We start from the raw sequence: 25,401 nt of genomic DNA on the forward strand, positions 1-25,401 counted from the left end.
GTGTCATAAAATGTTCGAAGTAATGTCCTCTGCACCCCAAAGGTCCTCAGTCTCCTCAGCAGGTGGAGGCGACTTTGGCCCTTCTTGTACAGGGCATCCGTGTTGTTTTAGATAGTTTCACTCCTTATTTAGTGAGTAGTGAGCTAGTTTCTACCCTTGCACTTGCTAGCCTCAAAGCACCTGAAGAGTAACTGTTTGTTCATCATATACAACCTCCTGGACAACTTTCAGCTAGTCTGCATGGAAGGCGGCAACCCTATAGCTAGCTAACGTTAAACAGTGATTGATATACCGTATAATAGTTTAAACCAGGTGAGTTTGCAAGTTTACCTAGCATGGTGGCTAATTAGCGATTAGCTTTACTAGCGATTTGCATGCTCATAATATAATACACATTCATGAATATGAGTGCCGTTCTTTGTCCATGACAATCTGACACACAGTAATGGCAAACTAGCTTACATTTAGGATAGCCTATTTAATGTTTAATCTTCAGTGTTGTTAGCTGAGCTGAACTCCACATTACTAACCAGTTACACATCCTTTAATACCTCTGATCTGTTACTCTCTAACCTGTTAGGGCTAGACAGTCATTCCTATGATGGGAATGATTTTGATTACCAACTTGCTCAGCTAGCTACCCATCGAGTTGTGTGTGTCATCATCTTACCCAAATATTGGAGTCTCCGCGCTCAACTAACGCAGCGCATCTATGCCGGTGAATCGGCAATGGTTTAATGATTCAGTTCGACTCCCAAGACGATTCTCACTCGACTGGCCAATAGGACCGTGGTCCCGCCCATGACATTATTTTCACAGCGAGAGCAAAATCCTGACACGAGAGCAAGAAATTGCATCGAGAGCAAAGACTTAGGTTTGGAGAGACAGAAGAAAAACGTTTTGAAAGAAACACATTTGTGAAAATGTTTTCACACTGATAGCAAAAAATATATATATTTGAGAGTTAAAAAAAAGTATTTTGAGAGATTTTTTTTTCTCAGAAATCATTTTAAAATTTTAAAATTTATATTTTTTTATGTTCTGTGAGAAAAAACTTTCCCTCAAAACTTCTTTTAGTCTCAAATATTATTATTTTTTGCTATTGGTTTGAAAACTTATTCTCTCAAACATTTTTTTTCTCTCAGATCATTCATTTTCTCGTATGTAATAAAGACACAAATCTAACTCCATAGTCCAGCTACTGTTTCATGGCTGTAAAGGAATGGACACAGACCCAGTGGAATCTGGGGAGTTCAAGAGTGCCTACAAGACATTTTCCTTGTGAGGAGAGTACGACCAAAAAGGCAAAAGCAGAGATGGATGAAATCAAGCAATCCCTGTGCACCATACAACAAGAGATGGGTAAAATTGCCACGCAGCAAACACAGATAATCAAGCTGGTCGAACAGGTGGATGGCCTCCAAAAGCAAGTGGACAGGCTTAAAAACAAGAACAGAGAGAAGGACCAGGAAATTGAAATCTTTAAAGGAAGAATCGATGAAATGGAACAATACTCACGCATTGATGATGTGATAATCACCGGATTAAAGACAAGACACCGCTCCTACCCAACGTCACAGCCTCGGCTGACGCCGGTGGGGATGGGGGGTGGGGTAGCAGGAACTTGCCCATCCAGAGCCAACACATCACGGCTTGCCACGCTCTCCCTTGAAAACAGACCAACATGCAGCAGCCACCAGCGATCATAATACGGTTTGTGAATAGAAAACACAAAACCGAGTTACTGAAGCATGTGGACGCATGTTGAAGGGAACCGGTTTCTACCTGAATGAGCACCTCACAAAAAAAAACACTGATATTGCTAGGGAAGCCCGCAAACTCAAGAAAGAAAATGAGATCAAGGCAACATGGACAAGGAACTGTACAGTCTTTATAGCACTCAACGGAGCGACACCGGAGGAAGAAAAGGTGCTGGCGGTAAGAGCGATCAAGGATTTGGAGCAGTACATAAAAAAATGACAGTCCACATGTCAATCACTGCAGTAGATTTACGGCTGGAAACAAGAGGATCCCTTACACTGAATATCGATTTGGACCGCGACATCGCCAGTGTCTACTCTAAATGGATTATTATCACCAAGTTGTTTCTGCACCGCAGGTAGGCCGGCAGAACTTTTTTCTTTATTTCTCTCCTTTTTATTCATTTTTATTTTTTTTCTTCAGTGACTTCCACTAACTCATTCCCTCCAAACCTTGGGGAGCTTCCCCCGACAGACTCTAATACATTGACATTTAATTCTGTTGAATGCACAGCGGACAATGATGGAATTTTCGAGACTTTTTTTTAATCCTGATGCGAACTATATTGTCTCCAACTCTGCAAAACTGTCATGCAAATATTTCTCTGAAAGGCAGTTTAATAATCTATGTCATCAGGGAGACCCCATTGTTTTTTCCACTTTTCATTTGAATATCCGCAGTTTGTCTAAAAATTATGATTGTCTGACTCACTCCTTCTCAGTTTTAGCTTTTTCTGAAACATGGTTAACTGACGATCTTCTCAGTCTTTTTCCGTTATCAAATTATAACTCATCTCACTCCTGCAGAAATAATAGAACAGGAGGAGGCGTGTCACTGTATGTGTCGAATGCTGATAATTTCATCAGTAGAAAAGATCTGTCTGCTGACTTTGCTACGACGCATGTGGAATCTGTATTTATAGATATTGCACTTGGCAGAAAAAACGTTATAGTCGAATGTATTTATAGACCCCCCCGACTCAGATATAATTACATTTAATGACGCACTATATTCTACCTTAGAATATATAAACAAGGAAAATAAATTGTGTGCCTTATTGGGGGATTTTAACATCAATCTGCTTAAAGATGATCAGATATCCACAACTGACTTTCTAAATACACTTTACTCCGAAATTTTTTTCCCCTTAATCACAAAGCCAACTCGAATCACTAAATCTTCAGCCTCATTAATCGATAATATTCTTTTCAACTCTCTGGACTATGAAGTCAACTCCGGCCTATTATTGTGTGATATATCTGATCATCTCCAGGTATTCCAGATTGTATATGCGATTGATCCTCCTAATCTTGTTAATTCTACGTGTCCAAACTAACTTCGCAAATTCACTAGGAATAATTTGGAATCTTTCAAAACAGCCATCAGTCCCCTATCTTGGGATGAGATTCTCAGGTTAAAAGATGTTGATGCAGCTTATTATTTATTCTTAGTACTTATTAATTCTGCTTTAGAAGCATCTTTTCCCTTGATCAGCCCTAAATCTAAGACTAATTCTTCTAAAGGGAAACCATGGATTACTGAAGATCCAAAGAAACGTTCCCGTAAAAAAAAAAAACTTTATAGGAAAACCATTACTAATCCCACCCCTCTGAATATTGAAACCTATAAGAAATATAAAAATAAATGTACAGCTGTTCTAAGAAAAACAAAAAAAAAGTATTATGCAGACAAATTCATCCAGGCCTCTAATGACATCAAGTCAACCTGGAACCTTATTAATCATTTGCTGAATCGTAAAAAATGATCAGAATGGGAATTTGGGGACGTTTTCAAACCCTGATGAAATAGCAAATGGCTTTAACAACTTTTTCGTTAATGTTGGCTCCGTCCTGGCATTAAGTTTCTCGGATGCCGGTGAGAACCCCTGTAGTTTTATTAAGGGGCAATATCCTCCTTTTAACACCTTCGATCCTCCAACTATACAAGAGGTCCATAATATAATCTTGGACTTAAAGAACTCAGCCCCAGGTCACGATAGTAGAAAGAGCATTTTGATTAAAGAAACCATTGATCATTTAGTTTCTCCTTTAACCCACATTCTTTCCTTATCACTGCAATCTGGTAATATCCCCCATGATTTAAAAATTGCTAAAGTTATCCCCATTTTTAAAACGGGCGATACTGACAATTTTGGAAATTATCGACCTATATCCATCCGGCCATGCATCTCCAAATTACTGGAGAAATTAGTTTACTCTAGAATATTGAGGCACCTACAAGAAAATAATATTTTACATGATCACCAGTATGGATTTCGTAAAAAACATTCTACAGAGCATGCATTACTTCAGTTAACTAATATTATTTCAACTGCTATGGACCAGAAAAAGTTTGCCCTTGGGGTCTTTCTTGACTTAAGCAAGGCATTCGATACTGCCAACCACAGTATTCTGATTGCCAAATTAAATAGATACGGTGTGGAGGATGTTCCCCTGAATTGGTTCAAAAATTATTTATCTAATAGACAACAATATGTGACATTTAATGGCCACTCCTCTACCAAGTCTAGAATTTTACACGGGGTGCCTCAAGGCTCTATTTTGGGCCCTTTATTATTTTTGATTTACATAAATGATTTAGCTTTATCTTGTAAACATTTTCTTCCCATATTATTTGCTGATGACACTAATCTTATAGCAACTCATAATAATTTCAATTATTTGATTCTGTGAACGATGATTTATCCTCTATTTCCAAATGGTTTCATCTTAATAAATTAACACTCAATGTGAAGAAATGTAACTTTGTAATCTTTTGCAACATTAACAAGTCTTACCCCAAAGAGCAAGCTAAATTATACATTAATGGAACAGAAATCATCCAAGTTAAAACTACCAAATTCTTGGGAATATTAGTTGACGAAAGACTTGATTGGACAAATCACATAGACCTTGTTTGCAAAAGATTAACAAAGATGATGGGCATATTAAGAAAAGTGTGCCCATTCATTCATCCTTCTGTCCATTTAACGTTATATTATAGTTTTTTATTTCCTTACTTGAACTACTGTAACATGGTTTGGGCAGCTACATCTCCTACACATCTTAAGATATTATGTACTATTCAAAAGAGGTTCTTAAGATTCATCTCACATTCAAACAGATATGCTCCGTCAGCACCACTATTCACAAAGTATTCTCTTCTACCAATTCACAAACTGAATAACTATCATATATGTTTGTCACAAGTTTATTTACAGAAACCAAGATCTCCCGGTCACTTTTCAAAATTTCTTTACCTTCACTCATAATGTACATTCTCACCGCACTAGACACAGTAATAATCTTACTTTATATTTACCCTTCACCCGCACGTCACACCATCAGTTTAATATGACCTACAGAGGTCCTATGTTTTGGAATGGACTACCTCCTTCACTAAGATCCATTTCTTCTTATTCACTTTTTAAAAAGCAGCTAAAAATACATCTCAACTTCTCTTGAATGTCCCGCTCTCTCCATATCCCACATCCTTACTCTGTCTTTTTATGACTTCAAGTGATGAATTTTTTGTAACTTATTTCTATTGTCTCTATTTGTTGCTGATCACTTTGCTCTTTATCTCTCCATTTTGTCTCATTTTTGTTCATTTTGCTCATATAACGTTGATTATGTATACACTTTATTTCCTTTTTTTGCTATGCTTATTTGTTAGCCATAGAAATTTTGTCTTGTTGTAATTTGTTATAGGGGTGGAACTTATGTACAAGCCAATCGGCTTCGTTCCCTCCGTGCACCATTGAATTTAAATGTGTGCTAAATAAATAAACTAAAAAAAAACTTACTAAACTAATTGCTAATTAGCTTAGACTATGAATGCTGTGGTGTGTGGCATCAATTTATGCAACATACTTGTCCCTATACAAATAAATATTAAATACAAAATATTAGTGTCACTGCAAAAACAACAATTTATAAATTGTAGGTCATATTGCCACCCCTATTCAAGAACCAGTTTAAACCCCCTTTGTCACTGGACCTTACCTGAATTTTGTAGTACTTGATTTACTGAACTGAATCCACACTGTATCATTACAGAACCACACAAGTGAGCATAACCCATGCTGTGTAGTTATTTAATACCTTTTTACAAGCAGTAAGTGGAGACAAGCTATATATACAGAAAAGGAAAGTTTATTCAGTCACAGTAGCAGGAATGTGAGACTAGCACTACTCTAAATATGAATTAATCAACTGTAAAATTAACCTACCCGAAATTCAAACTTACGTTCCATACGGGACTTGTAAATTTGTAAAGGACTATTCCCCAGAGAGACCTAACTGACATGTACAGTATTGAGTCAACAGTGTTACACTGCTAAATAAGCAAAAAACTGATAAGAAAGGCAAAACTCAAGAGACTATTTAATATATTTAGAGTATAATAGCAGGCTTAACTTGAGCCTCAAACAAGAGTTTAAGCCTGGCTATACAACAGGCTATAGTTGTAGATATCTAGCAATGACACACATTGAGTTTTCCTATTTGTGTGCTCATTCAGTTGTAATTTTTTGTAAATTATTCTAGATTTGTGCAGTAAGACTATTTGCGTTGCTCTTCTCTAGTTCTTTTGTTCAGAGAACATTTCTAGTACGTTTTCTTGTGTGTGGAATATATGTTATGTTTTTTGCTTTTTATATCATGTTCCCCATCCCCCCACAGTATAAATGGTGCTATTTACGTTGAATCATTTAATTCAAGGAAGGAAGCCAGCTGCCTTTTATTATCATGCAAAGTCAGGATATTGAAGGATGTGTTACATTCCCATCTGTTGGATGTTTTGTGAGAATGATTAATGCTCCAGGTGAGCCAGCTTCATAAATCAAGCTGATCAATCCCAAAGATAGCTGGATAACCCACTTATCTTACTTTGAGATGCTGGCCCATGGTGATGTAAAGTCTCAGGAGTCTCTGGACACGCAAATCTTTCAATAATATGTACTTTCTAGCACTGCAAATCCCTTCATGCAGAATTAATGTGAAATGTTTTGTGCTGGCTCTTTCTCAGGAAGTGGGAAACTGCTATGGTAACTTTTCCCTAGCCACCATGTTCCCTCGGCGGGAGTTCACCAGTGAAGACCTGCAGAAGACATTGCTGGAGCTAGAGCTAGCTCCAAGTGCTTCAATTGTGCTTCTACCGGTAAGTAGTAAAGAATCTACCTTCCACATGTTACTCAATCAACTTTCAACCTTAACTTAGTCATCCCTGAATAATACAAATTAACCAGAATGTTGTACTCTCCAGAAGACCTACCTGATGAAGAAGTTTAGATTGACATCAGTGTCATCTGTATTAACTACAGACCTGGAGGCAAGAAAATTGTTATCTTAGTGCAGAATAGCAGTGCTTCCAATACATAAGCTCTCCCTGGGACCTGCCCAAGTAAACAAAATCCAAATTTTTCAAAATATTTTTTTTCCACTCAAAGCGAAATTGTAATTTTAGAATACACACAGACCAGTAGCAAAAATGGTGAAGATAGATGGCTTCGTCAAATGGTCGTGAAAGTAAGAATAAGGACTTCATCATTGAGATCAGAAAGAAAAAGGCTGCTGTGACCCCTCACTGCAGGAAAAGTGGGATTTTCGGCCCCGTAAACGGCCGGAAATCTCCCTAATTTTCGGCAGTTAACGACAATTTTCAGGCTGTGAACGTGGCGTTCGTCTGTGCCCAAAATTGTCGGAAACGAACCATGACGTATGTGGAGCTCACGGAGGTGCAAACGGCTCTAATTAGCATATAAATAGCAGCGAAACCACGCCTGGCCAGAGAATTTGTGGCCTGGCTTGAATTTCCTCACTCAGGATTGGATGAAACCACTACTTTTAAACACGAAAAATCAATCGTGATTGGTTGGCAGATCTGTCACTATTGGTCACCCTGGGTCATTATAAATGTAAACCCCACCCCTATATAAATATATATATAATTTATTTATTTATTTATTCATTCAATCATATGATTGAATGAATTGTCGGAAACGAACCATGACATATGTGGAGCTCGAGGAAGTGCAAACGGCTCTAATTAGCATATAAATAGCAGCGAAACCACGCCTGGCCAGAGAATTTGTGGCCTGGCTTGAATTTCCTCACTCAGGATTGGATGAAACCACTACTTTTAAACACGAAAAATCAATCGTGATTGGTTGGCAGATCTGTCACTATTGGTCACCTTGGGTCATTATAAATGTAAACCCCACCCCTATGTGTATATATATATATATATATATATATATATATATATATATATATATATATATATATAGTTAATTTATTTATTTATTCATTCAATCATATGATTGAATGAATTGTCGGAAACGAACCATGATGTATGTGGAGCTCGCGGAGGTGCAAACGGCTCTAATTGGCATATAAATAGCAGCGAAACCACGCCTGTGGCGTGGCTTGAATTTCCTCACTCAGGATTGGATGAAACCACTACTTTTAAACACGAAAAATCAATCGTGATTGGTTGGCAGATCTGTCACTATTGGTCACCCTGGGTCATTATAAATGTAAACCCCACCCCTAAATATATATATATATATATATATATATATATATATATATATATATATAATTTATTTATTTATTTATTTATTCATTCAATCATATGATATGCTATAGACTACACTATTATTACCATCAAGGACATGAATTAATTTATTGAGGAAAGGAAAATTTCAAAGACAGAGCTTTATTAGCAGAAACACAAAACACAAACACACAACTATGTACAATTCTGCCCACACAACAAACTGTAAGCTCAGGAGAAGGCCTATCCTACAGCACCATGAAGTGTCTAGATAGATAGATAGATAAATAGATAAATAGATAGATAGATAGATAGATAGATAGATAGATAGATAGATAGATAGATAGGTACTTCACAAGTGTCCAGTAGCATACAAAATACAAGACATACAGTACAGACCAAAAGTTTGGACACACCTTCTCATTCAAAGAGTTTTCTTTATTTTCATGACTATGAAAATTGTAGATTCACACTGAAGGCACCAAAACTATGAATTAACACATGTGGAATTATATACTTAACAAAAAAGTGTGAAACAACTGAAAATATGTCTTATATTCTAGGTTCTTCAAAGTAGCCACCTTTTGCTTTGATTACTGCTTCGCACACTCTTGGCATTCTCTTGATGACATTCAAGAGGTAGTCACCTGAAATGGTCTTCCAACAGTCTTGAAGGAGTTCCCAGAGATGCTTAGCACTTGTTGGCCCTTTTGCCTTCACTCTGCGGTCCAGCTCACCCCAAACCATCTCGATTGGGTTCAGGTCCGGTGACTGTGGAGGCCAGGTCATCTGGCGCAGCACCCCATCACTCTCCTTCTTGGTCAAATAGCCCTTACACAGCCTGGAGGTGTGTTTGGGGTCATTGTCCTGTTGAAAAATAAATGATGGTCCAACTAAACGCAAACCGGATGGAATAGCATGCCGCTGCAAGATGCTGTGGTAGCCATGCTGGTTCAGTATGCCTTCAATTTTGAATAAATCCCCAACAGTGTCACCAGCAAAGCACCCCCACACCATCACACCTCCTCCTCCATGCTTCACGGTGGGAACCAGGCATGTAGAGTCCATCCGTTCACCTTTTCTGCGTCGCACAAAGACACGGTGATTGGAACCAAAGATCTCAAATTTGGACTCATCAGACCAAAGCACAGATTTCCACTGGTCTAATGTCCATTCCTTGTGTTCTTTAGCCCAAACAAGTCTCTTCTGCTTGTTGCCTGTCCTTAGCAGTGGTTTCCTAGCAGCTATTCTACCATGAAGGCCTGATTCACACAGTCTCCTCTTAACAGTTGTTCTAGAGATGTGTCTGCTGCTAGAACTCTGTGTGGCATTGACCTGGTCTCTAATCTGAGCTGCTGTTAACCTGCAATTTCTGAGGCTGGTGACTCGGATGAACTTATCCTCCGCAGCAGAGGTGACTCTTGGTCTTCCTTTCCTGGGGCGGTCCTCATGTGAGCCAGTTTCTTTGTAGCGCTTGATGGTTTTTGCGACTGCACTTGGGGACACTTTCAAAGTTTTCCCAATTTTTCGGACTGACTGACCTTCATTTCTTAAAGTAATGATGGCCACTCGTTTTTCTTTACTTAGCTGCTTTTTTCTTGCCATAATACAAATTCTAACAGTCTATTCAGTAGGACTATCAGCTGTGTATCCACCTGACTTCTGCACAACACAACTGATGGTCCCAACCCCATTTATAAGGCAAGAAATCCCACTTATTAAACCTGACAGGGCACACCTGTGAAGTGAAAACCATTTCAGGTGACTACCTCTTGAAGCTCATCAAGAGAATGCAGAGTGTGTGCAAAGCAGTAATCAGAGCAAAAGGTGGCTACTTTGAAGAAACTAGAATATAAGGCATATTTTCAGTTGTTTTACACTTTTTTGTTAAGTACATATTTCCACATGTGTTAATTCATAGTTTTGATGCCTTCAGTGTGAATCTACAATGTCAATAGTCATGAAAAGAAAGGAAACTCATTGAATGAGAAGGTGTGTCCAAACTTTTGGTCTGTACTGTACATTACAAATTAACAGTAGCTACAGCAAACAGTAAACAGTACAAATGGAGTGGAGTGGAAGTGAAACAGTGCAGTCTGTGCAGACGTCTGTGGTGCGTTCACGTTGCCCTGTACTTGGGAATTGCCTCTAATCTCTACTGCAGCGAGGCACAGAGCTCGGTCTTACTGTCTTACAGGCAGCTGGAAAACAATTAAAGGAGAGTGGTTTTAACAAAAAAGCATAAGTCACAGTAAAATTAAACAAGGAAGGAACAGGAACAAAACAGTACAAGTTACTTACACACAATGGCGTCACTATCAGTGTCATGTAAATCTGGACTTGTGGACATAACTCCGAGCAAATAGGAGGTCACGGCCTCGTTATGAGATGAGGTTAGTCTGTGGAAACAAAATGAACGGTTAAGATCGGTATCTATTAACGTATCTGTTTCCTTATACAGCAGAATGAAAGCATATTCTTTAAATCTTACCCTTGCTCCAGTTTGTAGCGCTGTCCGGGCTGAAGAGAAACTCATGCAGCGATATCCGGCCCCGTCGGGGTCTTTGTGTTTGCCGTCGGTCTCACAGCTCCACAGGCTTTACTCATCAGGTTCGCTTGTCGCTAGCTTGTTAGCAAAGTCCATGCAAAAGCACTGCTAGCCGCTTGGTCAGAAGCTAACTTAAACTCCTCTCTGTCATCCTGTGCCGAGTAGTCCACTCAAACGGACAGAACTCTATCACCAATAACGTTTTTATAAGAGTCCTGGTTGAACACTTTCACTGCAACTGGGGTAGATATTAACTAAAAAGTTTGTGTTTCCACTTTACAGTGGACAACCTGCATCCGTCGTCTTCCTCTGCTCGTCACTCTCACGCATCTCCACCCCCTGTCCTTTGACCTCAATGCTGATCCAGGAATCAGAAAGGTCCCGAAAGTAACAAAGTCACAAAAGGTCCAAGGATAACAAAACCACAAAACATTTGTGCAACTCTCTTTCCTATTCTTACAGACATACAAATATTATTACACAACCAATAAATAACATTTTAAATGCTGCATTCAGTAAACCTTTGTGGCAAAGCCTGATTAAAACTAATTGTTGAAACAAATTGTTTGTGTATCTTTTTCACATATCATTGGCCATTGCTAATGACATACACAGTAATAAATCTACTTCATTACTTTCATTAAATAAATCAATTCAAGCTATACTGAGCCTGATCTATTTATACCAGAGATTTTCTAATGAAGTTAATACCTTTTAAAAAATGTCACCTGGAGTAAAACTCCCCCTGCTACCCTGATTTGCATGTGTATAGCTCACAGCATTTTCATTTACATGTTAAAGCCTCCCCTAGAATAAGGGGGAGGGGGGTCATGGGGGGACAACTGCCAAGCAAGGCCCGCATCAATTTCTGACAATTCACGGCAGTTTTAGGTGTTGCCTGTAAATTGCCATGTGCAGCCGTAAACCTGAACTTCCACGTCAATTTACAGTGCCGCATACTGACGAAAATCCCACTTTTCATGCAGTGCCTTGTCCTGATTAAAGATGAAGCTGTTGAGGTGGCTACCTCTGATAAGTACTTTGGTGTTCTTGTGGATAATAGGCTGGACTGGAAAGAGAACACCGATGCCATATTTAAAAGTGCCCAGTCAGGCTGTTTTTCCCCAGGAAGCCAAGGTCTTCTGATGTCAGTGGGTCAATCCTGTTTCACCAGGGTATTTTAGCATGTGTCCTGTTTTAAACTGTTGTTTGTTTTACAGAGTACAGTATTGTAAGGCTAGCAAATGTATGTGTCATCATCATAAACATGCCTCTTGTGTTTGGACACTCTTCCTTGAAGCAATCGGGCAGGCCAGGTCAAGCTGTGGTCCAGTCTTCAGAGGGTGGGATCTGGGCAGTCCTGGGCACATTGCTCTACCCTCTGCTGGCTGTATGGAGATTCCTCAGCTCCTTCCTATTTGAGAACCCCCGCCCTCGTGGTGCAGGATCCAGAGGTTCCTCCCTTCAATCCAACTCTTACATCAACCCAGATTCCGACAAAGCAAAGAGGTAAGTTTAATCACTATTCAAATCCAGATGTAAATACTTGTAAACATTGCAAATAGAAGTGTCAAGATTCAAGATTCAAAGATTCAAATATTTATTTGAGGTGATACAGGCACTGCCTAGCCTTGTGAGGTGATGTGGGTTGTCCATGTTAGGTCCTCAGAGATATGAACTTCGAGGTACCTATAACTGAACACCTTCTCCACCGGGGTCCCATAGATCTGTAGTGGTGTGTAATGGGACCTCTGCTTTTCTCTCCTGAAATCTACCACCATCTCCTTGGTCCTAGTGACGTTCAGGTCCAGGTTGTTGGTCTTGCACCATGATGTCAGCAACTCCACCCCTCCAAGTAAGCCGTCTCCATGTTGTTGGAGATCAGGCCAATCACCACTGTGTCATCTGCAAATTTCACGATGGTGTTAGTGCTGTGTGTGGCTGTACAATCATGGGTGTACAGTGAGTAGAGCAGGGGGCTCAGGACACAGCCTTGGGGGGCACTGGTGTTGAGGGTGCGGGTGCTGGAGGTGCAATTTCCGATCTTCACCACCTGTGGTGTGCCAGTCAGAAAGTTCACGACCCAGGAGCAGAGTAAAGAGCTTAGCCCCAGATCCCTGAGCTTGGCGATCAGTCTGAGGGGAACTATGGTGTAAAAAGCCGAGCTGAAATCGATGGAACAGCAAACGTGCATAGTTCCCCTTGCCGATGTCCAAGTGGGAGAGGGTGGAATGGAGGACATGTGAGATGGCGTCATCAGTACTCCTATTGGGATGATAGGTGAATCGAAGGGGGTCCAATGATCTGGGTAGTGATGAGCTGATGAAGTCTTTAATGAGTTTCTCAAAGCACTTCATCACCACAGATGTGAGAGCTACAGGGCGATAGTCATTTAAGCAGGCTGGGTTGGTCTTTTTTTTAGGTACAAAAGTGGACGACTTGAAAACATGCGGGGATGATCGAATGGGACAGACACAGGTTGAAGATGGAGCTGAACACCGGAGCTAGCTGATCAGCACATGACTTTAGCACCCTCCCAGGGATGCCATCAGGGCCAGCTGCTTTCCTGCAGTTCACTCGTCTCAGAGCTCTTCTGAAGTCATGCTCTGAGAGGGAGAGGGGGCGGTCCTCCCTGGTAGAGTCGCCTGTGCTAGCCGTAATGCTAGCAGCGCTAACACTGCTGTTCTTGAAGTGAGTGTAGAAAGAGTTTAAATCCTCCACCAGTGAGGGGTCCGCAACTGCTGGGGTGTTCATACCTCCTCTGTAGTCCATGATCAACTTTGTCCCTGTATCGCTTCTTAGCTGCTTTTCTTAGCAGCTTTCACCTTTCGCCTGAGCTCGTAGGATGACGCTTTGTAGGCTGACATGTTGCCGGACCTGAGACCGTCGTTGTAGGCGGCAGTGCACGCATTCAAAGCCTAACGAACAGACCAATCAAGCCATGGTTTCTGATTGGGAAAAACTTTCACAGTTACCATGGGACAGATATCTTCTATCAGTGTGGAAATGAAGCACGTCACCACCTCCGTAAACATGTTGACGTCATCAGAGCTTGACTGGAACATGTCCCAGTCAGGAACATGTCCCAGTGGCCTCTGATTAGGCAGACCAGCGTCTGACCTCTCGCGTTGCCGGAGCAACTTGCCGCAGGGGAGAGCCACGTCTCGGTGAAGCAGAATATGTTTGTTGTATGGTGAGGTGCAGGATAGCATGGTGGAAGATAAAACATCACACTGGCAAGGAGTTGTGCAGAAAAAAATACTTTTATTAATAGTCTAAAAAAAAACATGTTACAAAGAAAACAAATAGAAAAAAGAAATCTTCACACAGCTCAGGATAGCTCTGGTGCTACTCTTCAAAAAACAAAACAGCCTGGTTCTCTTCCCTTCCACTCACATATATAGCATGCCAGTCTGCCTTTCCCGTTCAAACTGGCCTATCAAGGCAGAGCTCTACAATGGAGAGTTAAATAACAAATACACATCGTTTCTTAACTTGCTCATACCAACAAGATCTAAATGAATTATTCAACATGTTGAGATAACTACTGCGCATTTAAAATAAACAAATCATTTGTACATCATTCAGTATTTATCTTAATTACCTGAAATTTCCTCACATATCCACTATCCAATCAAATCTGAGCACACGCCTACTCATACACCACATAAAGAGGCTTCTTCCTCTTTCATCACCAGCACAAGATGGCCACCACAAAGGACTCTCACTCTCACAGATTATTGCTTTGATTACAGCATGTCTTTTAATATATTTTGAGAAATAAACTTCTTCCCTTCTCAAACTCTAATGCCGAGTACCATTCTATGTATGTATCAATAATGTTTTGGAACTATAATTTAAATAAAGGAAACAGAAAACTGTGTGTAATTGTATGTCCACCTTTCTGAACAAAGAAAAGGGTTAAGCAAATAGTGAGGGAGCTGGTGCTTCATCACAATGTTCCAGTCCCTTATGTCCTCCTGCAATTCCGCCGAGGCCCGTCTCTATCGTTAGGGTCAGCGTCCCGGAGGATCTCCTTCAGCCAGGTGTGATTATTGCGTATAACTTCGGAAAAAAAGTGTGAAGTTACACTTGCGATGTTCAGGAGTGTACTACGGTCACATCTATTTAGAGCAGACAGCGGGGAGATGAGCGGAGCAGTTGCAACAGTGTCCGACCACAGCAGTGCCATCTTTAGTTCTTTCACCCACATGTGTCAAAGGCTCAATTGCAACATTGATCCAAACAGATCCAAACCAAATTCTGTTTGAAACTATTCGTGTTGGTAAGATGCTGTCGCAGATGGCACTTGTTTTGTTTTTGTTTGGTTTTCCATTTTCAGCTCTCCCCCCTCGCATTCACCATTTTTTAAATTTATTTATTATTTTTATTTATTTATTTAGCACAGGTTAAAAAAAGGAGGAAACGAAGCCTGGAAGGCTTGTACAAAGTTCCACTCCCATCATCTAAGAATTACATGAAACTCAAGATAACCAATTAGAAATGCAACATAGAAAAAATTCAAGATAAACAATAAAATGTACAGTGCAACATAGAAAAACTATAAAACATAAACAACAAAAGAAAGAAAGATGGATGCATAATTAACATTAGCAGGAAAATAACACTGAAGGTTATGACATAAGGTGTTTTTTCAGTAACTTTCTAAAAGATGTAAAAGATAATGTTGACCTCAGACACGCATCTAAACCATTCCAGAGTTTTGGACCTCTAAATGTGATATTAAATTGATGCCCAGATGTTCGACAGAAGGGTAAATGAAGATTGCCACTATGCCTAGTTGAATATGAATGGAGGTGAAAAAGATGAAAAAGTAAAAGAATGTTGAAAAGTGTCAGGAAGATTTTGCTTACCATTGATAAATTTATGCACAAACAAACATGAATGGAAGACATTAAGTTTGTGGATGGGCAATTTTGAATATTTCATAAAAAGTGGTGCAGATGGTTCTAGTCTACTAGACCGAGAGATCGTTCTTAGAAATCTTTTCTGGATTAACAGTAATTTGTTCAGGTAAATTGGATAAGTTGCAGACCAGACAATATTGCAGTAATTCATATATGGAAATATTCTCGTGAATGTAACAATCCACTTATAGCCCACGATCGCTTGTTTAAACAGTTTCTAAGCTGCTTCGTTCGTGCCAGCAGCCTGGACCCGATGCGGCTGGACTCACGAGCGGAGCATTAATGCACATCTGTCTGCAGCTGCTCCAAACACACAATTTGAAGGGACAGATTAGATGTTGATTTTGTTAACAGTGACTTTGTTGATACTACTTTAATCGTAGAATGGAGCCACAACGGGCTGATTTCAGCCAAGAGCAGCAGGTTGTTTTAATGGAAAGTAGGCTAAGAGCGATACAAAAAAGCTGATCACAGCCTGAAGCAACAGTGTTGCTGCAAATATAACAAGAGGAGGCTGCTTTTAATTTCTGACAGCTGAACATTGCGCTTTTAAATATGAAGCTTATCCAAACAAAAAACTAGAGCAACAACAACTGTCATTTTTTAAATTGTGTTTTCATATATTTCACTGATTGTAATAGAATGCGAGTGTGTTTTATTGAAAGCGAGACTGGGTATGTGTGTGACAGTGGCGGCTGCTGGTCGTTCAAGGAGGGGAAGCTCATTTTTAGGCTACTGTGAAGTGTGACTGCCTGTGAGTGTGAGTGATCGTGACGGGGGAAGAAGCTCCCCCCGTCTTGTTGCCTATTTCTATCGAGGAAAAGTTATTTCAGGATATCCTATGTTTTATCGCCCAGCCCAAAAGTGACACAGGCTATTGCCCGTTCATTCATGAGAAATCATCCAGCAACACTCTCAATCAAACAAGGTGGGGAATGAGAAATCTGCGGCACTACTGTACAGTAGTTCGCTCCTTTTAAAAACACAGACGGGTGTCTTTGGAGCTGACGAGACTGAGGACCGAAAAAAGAGAGTGAGACGTATACTGTAGCTGCCGTCGTTACATTTGTCTCATTGAAAAACTGTAGCCTACTGTATTACAGTGGCGAGCAGTGACCTTTTACTGTGGTCATGCTGAAGTGTCAATACCATGTGCGCCCGTAAGGGGGGTATTTATTTATTAATAAAAAATATAATATGGTTTTTAACTACTAGCTACAGTGGAAACCGCTTATAGTGATCACGTTGGTCCAGAGTAGCTACATTTGATCACTATAAGCGATTGATTACTAAAACCGAATTGTTATTATTTCACTTGTTTTTTTATGCAGAACATCATCTAAATGCCAGTTGTACAGTTTTTTCAATGAGAAAAATGTAACGAAACGGTCGTCAGCGCGATCCTCTCGTCAGCTCCAAACTCACCCGTCTGCACCTCAATCACAGACCACAGCTGGTTTTCCACACAGCATTTACAGTAACTCACGTGACACGTCTGAGATCAGTAGGCGCTGCTGCCTGTGTGTTTTTAAAATGAGCGAACTAGGCTAGTAGCACCGCAGATTTCTCATTCCCCACCTTGTTTGACTGAGAGTGTTTTGAGATGGTTTTCATGAATGAACAGGCAATATGTCACTGTCAGACCGGATCGTTTGACGGGAGGGGGGGTCGGGCCGTATGAGTTTCACTCATTTTGACCAGGCTACACGATGAAATGAACCACTGACAGTTTCCCGCTGAACAATTCAAACAAGTCAGTTTTGCGCATGCGCGTTGGCAGATAAGCTGCTTCACTGACAGCTTTTTTGCCATTCAAAATGCTCATATACTGTACAGTAAACACAGCCTCTAGCAATAACTGTACTACTCGGTGTCACAGTGCGCATGCGCGAAACAAGCTGTCAGCTTTCCAGCTTTTCGCAAGCAAAACGGGACAGATTAGGCACGGATTTAAGACCAAAACAGTAGAACTAAGGTATTGTATAATTGAACACACTGCCAGATTAATATTTTCAATTATTTTTATTGAAGGGCTTGGGCATGCACTGCATTTATAGCTTATTATGACCGCTCGCCCATGCTGTATTATTATTATATTGCATTCCCCATTTGTGTTCACTGCTCCGTGCTGCTGTCTTATGGAGGCGTCCTGCTGCTCACAGATGCCGCCTGGCGGTTGTTTGGGCACATTGCAGCTTCTGGTGAAAACACAATTACTCCTCCACAAAAAATCCGTGTGACTCTCCCGTGACTCACGCGTGAATCTCGCGTGAAATCATCCAAATGAAACTAGTACCCACTGTAGATACCGCTCTTATCAGTATTTAGCTCAAATGGATTGAAAGTTAAGAAATCAATTTCAGGGGGGATAGATTCCCCAGCATTTATGGGTGGTAGGTTACTGGACGACATGATGTACAATTTGTCACATGATTATGATGATAAAAAACCACAGACAATCAAAAAAACACCCAGTTTAGACTTCAGAGTCATTGATACACATCTAGCTCATTCAGCTCTCTGATGATTTTAACCTTCGCCTCCTCTGGTGAACCATTGAGTTTTATAAATGTCTTGCAGTTTGAGGTCCAAGTTGACTGGATTTTTCCCTGTTTGCGAAGGAACTGTGCTTTCTTTGCAATATCGGCATTTTTTTTGTCAGATGCTCATTCAGATACACATTTGTTCCTCTTAATAGTTTCCATTGTTTTAGGAGCCCAATCTTATGTTTCCTGTTGGTGAATCTGAGGATGATGGCCGGTGGTTGAGTGGTGTTTCTTTGTGGGAGAGGGTGGCATGCTTCTATGAAATTGCAGTTTACAGCAATCTTTCTGGTCTTGTTACCTTTCCCACAGACTTGGCATATGATTTAGGTTTCGTCTTTAAACCTGTAATCACAACATCATTGAATCTGGAGTACTGTTCCAGCTCTGCCACCCTGTATTCAAGGTCACTAATCCTTTTGTCCTTTTCAGCATTATGCTGTTTTAGGGTCTTAATATCCCCCATCAGCTCCATTATCTTTTCCTGCTGTTCAGTGATTTTTTCAACATTGTCATGCAGCATTTCCAGTGATCTCCTAATGTCCTCAATTTCCTTTTTCATAGCCATGTTGGTCAACTTAGCTGTTATGAACATCTTGCCACAGATCTAGGCTAAAAGCGAGCCACACTTGGCAAGGAAAACAGAGACTGAAGACAGCAGTGGTTTTATACTGCAACAAGTAAAGTCAGTGACGTTAATGAGACAGGGATTATGAGATCACTTGCCTGGCCTGGTAGTAGTCAGCGGCTGCTGGAGCTATGGTGGTTGCTGCTCCTGGAGGCTCGAGGCCTGATTGCTGCTGGCTGCTCCTGGGGGCTTGAGGCTTGGCTACTCCTGAAGAGTCAGACCCTGGCTGCTGTTAGCTGCTTGCTCTGAGGTTTGCACCATTGAGGAACTTTTAAACACCAGACAGTCCTCTGGTCAAACTTACTGACTGAATGGAAAGTTTTACCAAGCTTCTAGTTGGAAAAGCAGCAGCTCACTGTCTGATTTGCAGGGGATGCCGGAGTTGTTCAACTGAGACAGCGTAGAAATTCTAACGTGGACCATAAACATCCAGACTCACTACTCATTGGTGTGGAGGACTTTAGTATTTGCTGGCTGAGGTTTGCTCTGTTAGAGTCCCACCAGGGATAAAACAGACATTATTCCATAATAAGGGTTGCATATCGCTCTGTCCTGCTCTGCTGCTTCAGGACTCTATGTTGACTGTCTGGGTCATATTCTCCTGATTTACAAGGTACAAACTAGAATCTGCTAAACCCATGGTCGAGATTGAGGAGATGGACCTAGAAGGCAAAGCTAGAATTGCAGGTCTGCTGTGACTCCACTGATTGGGGTGTTTCTGAGGCTACTCCTACAGACCTGGACAAACCCACAGTTTTTGTAAGGACGTGTGTACTCATTAAACCCTACTGCACATACAACAAAAATGTGGTTAACAGAAACCAACTCAGGCAGCCTCTTAAGGCCAAGGTGGAGGATCACGGAAGTGTGGACAGAATCATGTACAAACAGGCCAGAAACACACTGATGAAGAAAATAAGAGGGAATTCAGATCTGGTATTAACATAAGTACTGAGTGATCCGATCACAAGTGGACAGCTCTTAGCCTGTCAGTTCACACCTGCCATTAACATGCTCAGGTGACCACCTGTGATGGGATCTCACTTTCCTGCCATATATGCTAATAAACACGGATATTCCTGGGATAAGTGGACACAATGTTTTTTACAAAAAGGCAGAAAATACATTCATAAGTAATGAATAACAATATCTTAAGCAACTGGACTTGTCTCAGTGTCTTGAAAACGTTTCACCTCTTATCCAAGAGGCTTCTTCAGTTCTAGGATCTTAGGGCCACTTGTGAGTCGTTGACCCAACCAGCATTCTCGTGGGTTGTTACAGCTAGGTCGGTCCAGCCGTGAATGGGTGTTAGCTGTCTGGGGAGGGAACACAGGACAGCATTGTAGGTGGGTGATAGGTAGGCCACCTCCTTTGTTCAAAGATGGTCGCTCCAGTTTGACCTAGGTGGATTCTTTTATACCTATAGCGCTTGGAATTACCATGACCTGGATGACGGAGAACCTTCATCAACATCTTCATGTGTAACATTCGCAGAATTAACAAAAAGGCCAAAATAGTGAAGCATTTGTTGTGGACAGTTTCACAAAGTTTTAAAGGTTTCTTCCAACTCAAAAACTCACAAAATTTTGCAATTCCTTTTTTCTTTTTAAGGGAGGCCTTATTGAGAATTCTGATAGTGATTTAGTGATTTAACTTGTAACCGAAAAGACTATCTCAAGGCACTCCCAAAACATGCGTGTAAAACAACACATGCAACCTTGTGAACAGAATTGACATAGAGGCAGTGGAACTAAATTAAGCATGATGTCTAATTATAGGCATTAAATAAGGTCTATGCACAAACCTGAAGTGAGTGGTTTGGTGATTAGGATTTTTAAGGCTTGTTTAATATTCCTTCAGATAGTTTCCCAAGCTATTTTGGGAGAAATTGAACCAAAGTCATTTTGCCAGATTATTTGTATTGCAAAAGGTTTATAAGAACTTTTCCATATTTGGGAATAAATTGTTGATACAGTTTCATTGGTCTTGTTAACATTGTACAGTTGTACAGTACAGTACATATTTAGAAAGTTCAGAATTCCATGGAACTCCTAATGCCTTCAGGGCAGAACGGAGCTGCAAGTATAGAGTGAAAAAAAAGAAAAAAAGGCTAAGTTATGCTGTAATCATAGTTATGAAATATTGGGGTATAATAATGGATTTTTTTTAGATTAGTAAAGTTAGTCATTAGTGTCCAGGAAATTAAAACATTTTAACAAAAAATTAAGACCAACATGCATTTTAGCTTGTTTGAAGAGCACTCCTGCACAAATTATATCCTGTAGTCTATGTGGGTGAACTAAATTTTCTTCTACAGAGTGCCAAGATGTAAAATTTGTTGGACCCAACGAAGAGTTTATCATCCACTAAACAAAAGACCGGTAATAAACTTTAAAACTTAGGGACCCCCAACCTCCAGCTGATTTCTCTGTCTGGAAAGTTGTGAGTTTGATCCTTGGCCTTTTATTATTCCAAAAGAAACTAGTAAACTGTGGAAGCATTGAAGCTAGAAAGTTAATCTGTGGTGATACTGTACTGTACTGTATCATTTTTATTAGTAAGATTCTGGCATCAAAATATGTCTTGATATCTACTTCCCCAAATCTGTTTTGATCTTATTAAAAGCTGTAATTTTTTATTGACAGTATTTTCTAGAGTTGGAGAAATATCAACCAATAAGTATCATCACCAAGGCTTCTTAAAGGTAGGAGAAAGGTAGGTAGACAAAATATAGTCAATTCTTGAGAATGATTTCATTTTAGGAAAAAAGCTATATTCTTTGGCTACTGGATTGCAAGATCTCTCCAACAGTGAGGCGTAACATACACAGCTGCAAAGCCTTGGATTATTGTGTTCATGTCAGCACCAATAATAAAATAATAATCTGATACATTAATTGAAATATTAGATCATGTTGAAATATTTTTTCATCATCGTCTGCTGGCACATAAGCATTGACAAAAAACAATTCTTATATTGGATAATGATGCTTTAATAAAGGCAATCCTACCCTCACTATCATTGCAAAATCAGTAATGTTTATATCTAGTGAATGCCAGATTACAATTGAAACACCCCTCATTTTGTCATCCGTTGAGGATGAAGCTACAACCATGCTAATTCCTAATTGCTAATTAGTGTTACTGAAGCTATACACAGACTCCTTAGTACTGACCTGAAGTAGTGGTGGCGACCTAATGAAACACATTGTCAGCTTGAGTAAACTTGTGGATTTCTCTGGGTTTGAACATTGTTGAAAACATTTGGGATCATGTAAATATCCCAAATGTCTAAAACAACTCAACAAATTATATAACAAAGGTCAAGTCATTTTCAGAACTTTTAATGTAGACATCTTACATGTTGATACTTTTAAGACAATAGACTTAGGATCCCGCAGGATACACTGGGCTTTTTACATTTTTACAATCATTATTTATATCACTAGGGCTGTGTCAAATTACTGGAAATGCAAACCCACTGCTGCAGCTTCACATTAAAAGCATATAACTGCCAAACTCAAATTGGCTTTTAGTTTGAAGTAGGTTATCACAGGAAATACATTGTAAAGTGAGTTTAGCACCACTTGTATTCATCAAAAATATCACAGAGCAAAATAATGGTCAATTTTCGGCATTTTTTGACAGTGGATCCGTTGTATTTATGGCGAAGTTGGTTTATTTAGTCGGAGGAAGTAATGGAGCAAGAATAGCTGTTGTAGGGGACACACCTCACACCTCTTGCGCACCTCCAACTTTTCAGAGGAGTAACCAACTCCCTTTTCCTTGGTAACATTATCAGGTTCTCTGCTAGCAATGACTTTTTCAAACTGAAATGTTGTCAAATGGGTGCTTTTAGTTTTTGCTTTTGATAACAAATAAAATGAAAAATGAATAAGAATTAGACTTTGTTATGAAAAGTATGCCAATCTACTGCCGTACAAATCAATTTAACTGCGTTATTATGGACAGGCATTTATTTTATTAATATCACACACACTGTTTTCCCTGAGGGACGGGAGAAGGCACGGAATTAATGGAACTCTATTGTGTTGGACAGCGATGGTAGAACAGACAGCAGGCAGGAGCGGGCGGTAACGGTCAGAAATCCAGTGGGAGTGGGCAGGAATAAGAAAAAAATAACACAGGGTCTGTGCTTAGTTGAAACAAACATCTGATGCCAACATCAGCATCTACAGGCTCCTACCACACTCCCATCAACTGGATGACGACCTGAATTTATTCCACTGACGGCTTTTAAGCGCACTCACAACCCTTACCTTCTTTGACTCAGACATCAAATACCTACCCTACACCTGCTGCCAACTCTCTCCTGAAAACTGAAATGCTGAAAAACATCAGTTATTTGTCGACTGAGCAATGCCATCTTAAGTTCAAATTCTTCATTGTTCATTCTTAGTTGTTTATCGCCACATACATCTACTTTCTCATTGGGTCTGAAACTGTCTCTGAGAAGACTCCAGTTATCAGTGCTGGGCTTGCTCGAAAAGCTCTCCTTTACGTATGATAGTGCCCTCAGCTATACTAGTGAAATAGCTATGTAATATTGTGGTTGAGTTCATCACAGTCCCACATTGACATCGAGACTTAACTGTATCACAATATTGCAAAGTTTGATATATGTTTATCAAATGGTAACAAATGGATCTGTATGTTTTTGTAACAAATAGATGGAGAGCAAGTAAACCCTCGCAGATTAGACAACATTTAAAAATTAAGTTGTAGCTTTGGTGACAGTTTCTGTAATTTTAATTGACTTTTTTTCATGATCCATTACAAAAACAGCCCAGCAGTAATATAAAAAATCGTGCCTCTCTTTTTATCGGTCAGCATTCTTGGTAGCCAATCCAACTCTGATATAGATTTGACAGTATTATTTGTTTTATTTTAGGTTCTGGCAAACGAAACCCCACAGACTTTATGCTCGATTATTTAAACAAAATGTACTGCCTCACTGAGTCATTGATTTTAATTTCATTTGGGAAGTCATTTGGGTGACTTTGACTCTTGTTTGATGCTTGTGCTATTGTAACTGTTATTTTGTCATGCTGCTAGTTTGTGAGAATAGAGCTCAGTCACACATGTACTTGAAACAATCAGTGTTCTTAAATTGAAAAAAAAAAGAGCTTTCATTGGTAGATAGAGTATATATGGTATACTGTATAAGCCGTTTTCCTCTGTGTCTGCTTAGAGAAACTCTCTCCAAGCACAGCCTGGAAAAGAGGCCAAAGGACTTCAAGAAAGATGGTAAAATCTGCAGGCTCCGGACACAAGAGGACAGCGAGGACGACAACAACACCTGGAATGGGAACTCCACCCAGCAGATGTAGTGCAGTGACAGCAGATTTCCCTTCCTCTCGCTTACATGGTGTGATGAGTTCAGTCTGACTAGTTCAAAGTTTCTGTTCCACTTAAGGCTGATACTTTTTGTTCCCTCTTTCCCTTTTCCTGTGTTCCAGGCCTTTTGCTCCTGCACCTCGCCTACATGGGTAGATAAATAATAATCAACTCAACTTTCAGGCTTAAGATGGGTATTTTTGTTTTATGACATGATTCTGTTTCCTAACCTGGGCTCAAGTAACAGCCAGTTGAAGATCCTAACAGACTGTGAAAGGCTTCACCAGCATCCTCTCATTTGTTTGAAGCTTGTAGATCATTATCACATTATCTAGGTGGCTCCAACTATACCTGGCACCAAATTCTATCAAAAAAGATCAAAGGAAGATGTTGTAACCTGTGCCTGGCTTGACTTTATGTTGTGGATTCACTGCTTTTTGGAAATGTCTAAATTTGATTTGGCTGATTGCCAGTGACACATCCTGATTTTTTTTTTTGTTTGTTTCATTTAGATGTATAAAATATTTCATTCAACAGTTTAGGCTGATTGCCAGTGACACATCCTGAGGCATCCTGATTGTTACCCAATAGTGAAATTGAGTTTTTCTGTTTCATTTGTTTGTTTTAGATATATAAAATATTTAATAAAACAGTTAAAGGTCCTGGCACAGGACTCTTACTGTCTCTGGCTGTTGGACTTCTACCAAGTTGGTGGCCCACACGCACACCTTGGTAGTATATGTTTCTACTAGTCAACAGTACTGTACTGCTCTTCTTCCAACAATAAAAATTAAAGCAGCTTGTTTTCAGAAACCGTTGAACCGTCTTGGTTGTTTGTTAACAAGGACTGAATCTTGCCTGACCCGACTTATCCAGGCCAAATGATGAATCATAATCAAGATTAGCTGGCTCTTTCAACATAGATAGTGCTTCAGTTTGGTAGCTTAAATATAATTGTTCTCTTATTTTGAACAATATTGTAAAAAGTACCCTAAAGTCATACTTGTAAAGATATCGTTTCAAAATATGACTTTGTCTAAAGTGAAAGTCGCCCAAAATTGGTCACTGAGTTAGTCTC

General features: G+C 39.9%; 1 protein-coding gene across 6 annotated transcripts in view; it reads left to right on the top strand.

Annotated features, from left to right (window-relative positions):
* Nucleotides 1-25,144, top strand: part of ubxn4 (UBX domain protein 4) — a 206,345-nt gene extending 181,201 nt beyond the window's left edge. For 3 of the 6 annotated variants that reach the window (XM_084362253.1, XM_084362256.1, XM_084362257.1), the window contains 3 exons: nt 6,790-6,921; nt 12,168-12,376; nt 24,178-25,144. In XM_084362253.1, the coding sequence (XP_084218379.1) occupies nt 6,790-6,921; nt 12,168-12,376; nt 24,178-24,316 (480 nt within the window). In that variant the 3' untranslated portion in view covers nt 24,317-25,144. Of the gene's footprint in view, nt 1-6,789; nt 6,922-12,167; nt 12,377-12,662; nt 12,715-21,611; nt 21,682-24,177 lie in introns of those variants that run through there. The other 3 variants (XR_014623289.1, XM_084362254.1, XM_084362255.1) reach the window with 3 other exon arrangements.
* Nucleotides 25,145-25,401: the final 257 nt, after the last annotated feature.

The sequence above is a fragment of the Pagrus pagrus genome (assembly GCF_965226575.1).
Source record: "Pagrus pagrus genome assembly, chromosome: 9".
Lineage (NCBI taxonomy): Eukaryota > Metazoa > Chordata > Actinopteri > Spariformes > Sparidae > Pagrus > Pagrus pagrus.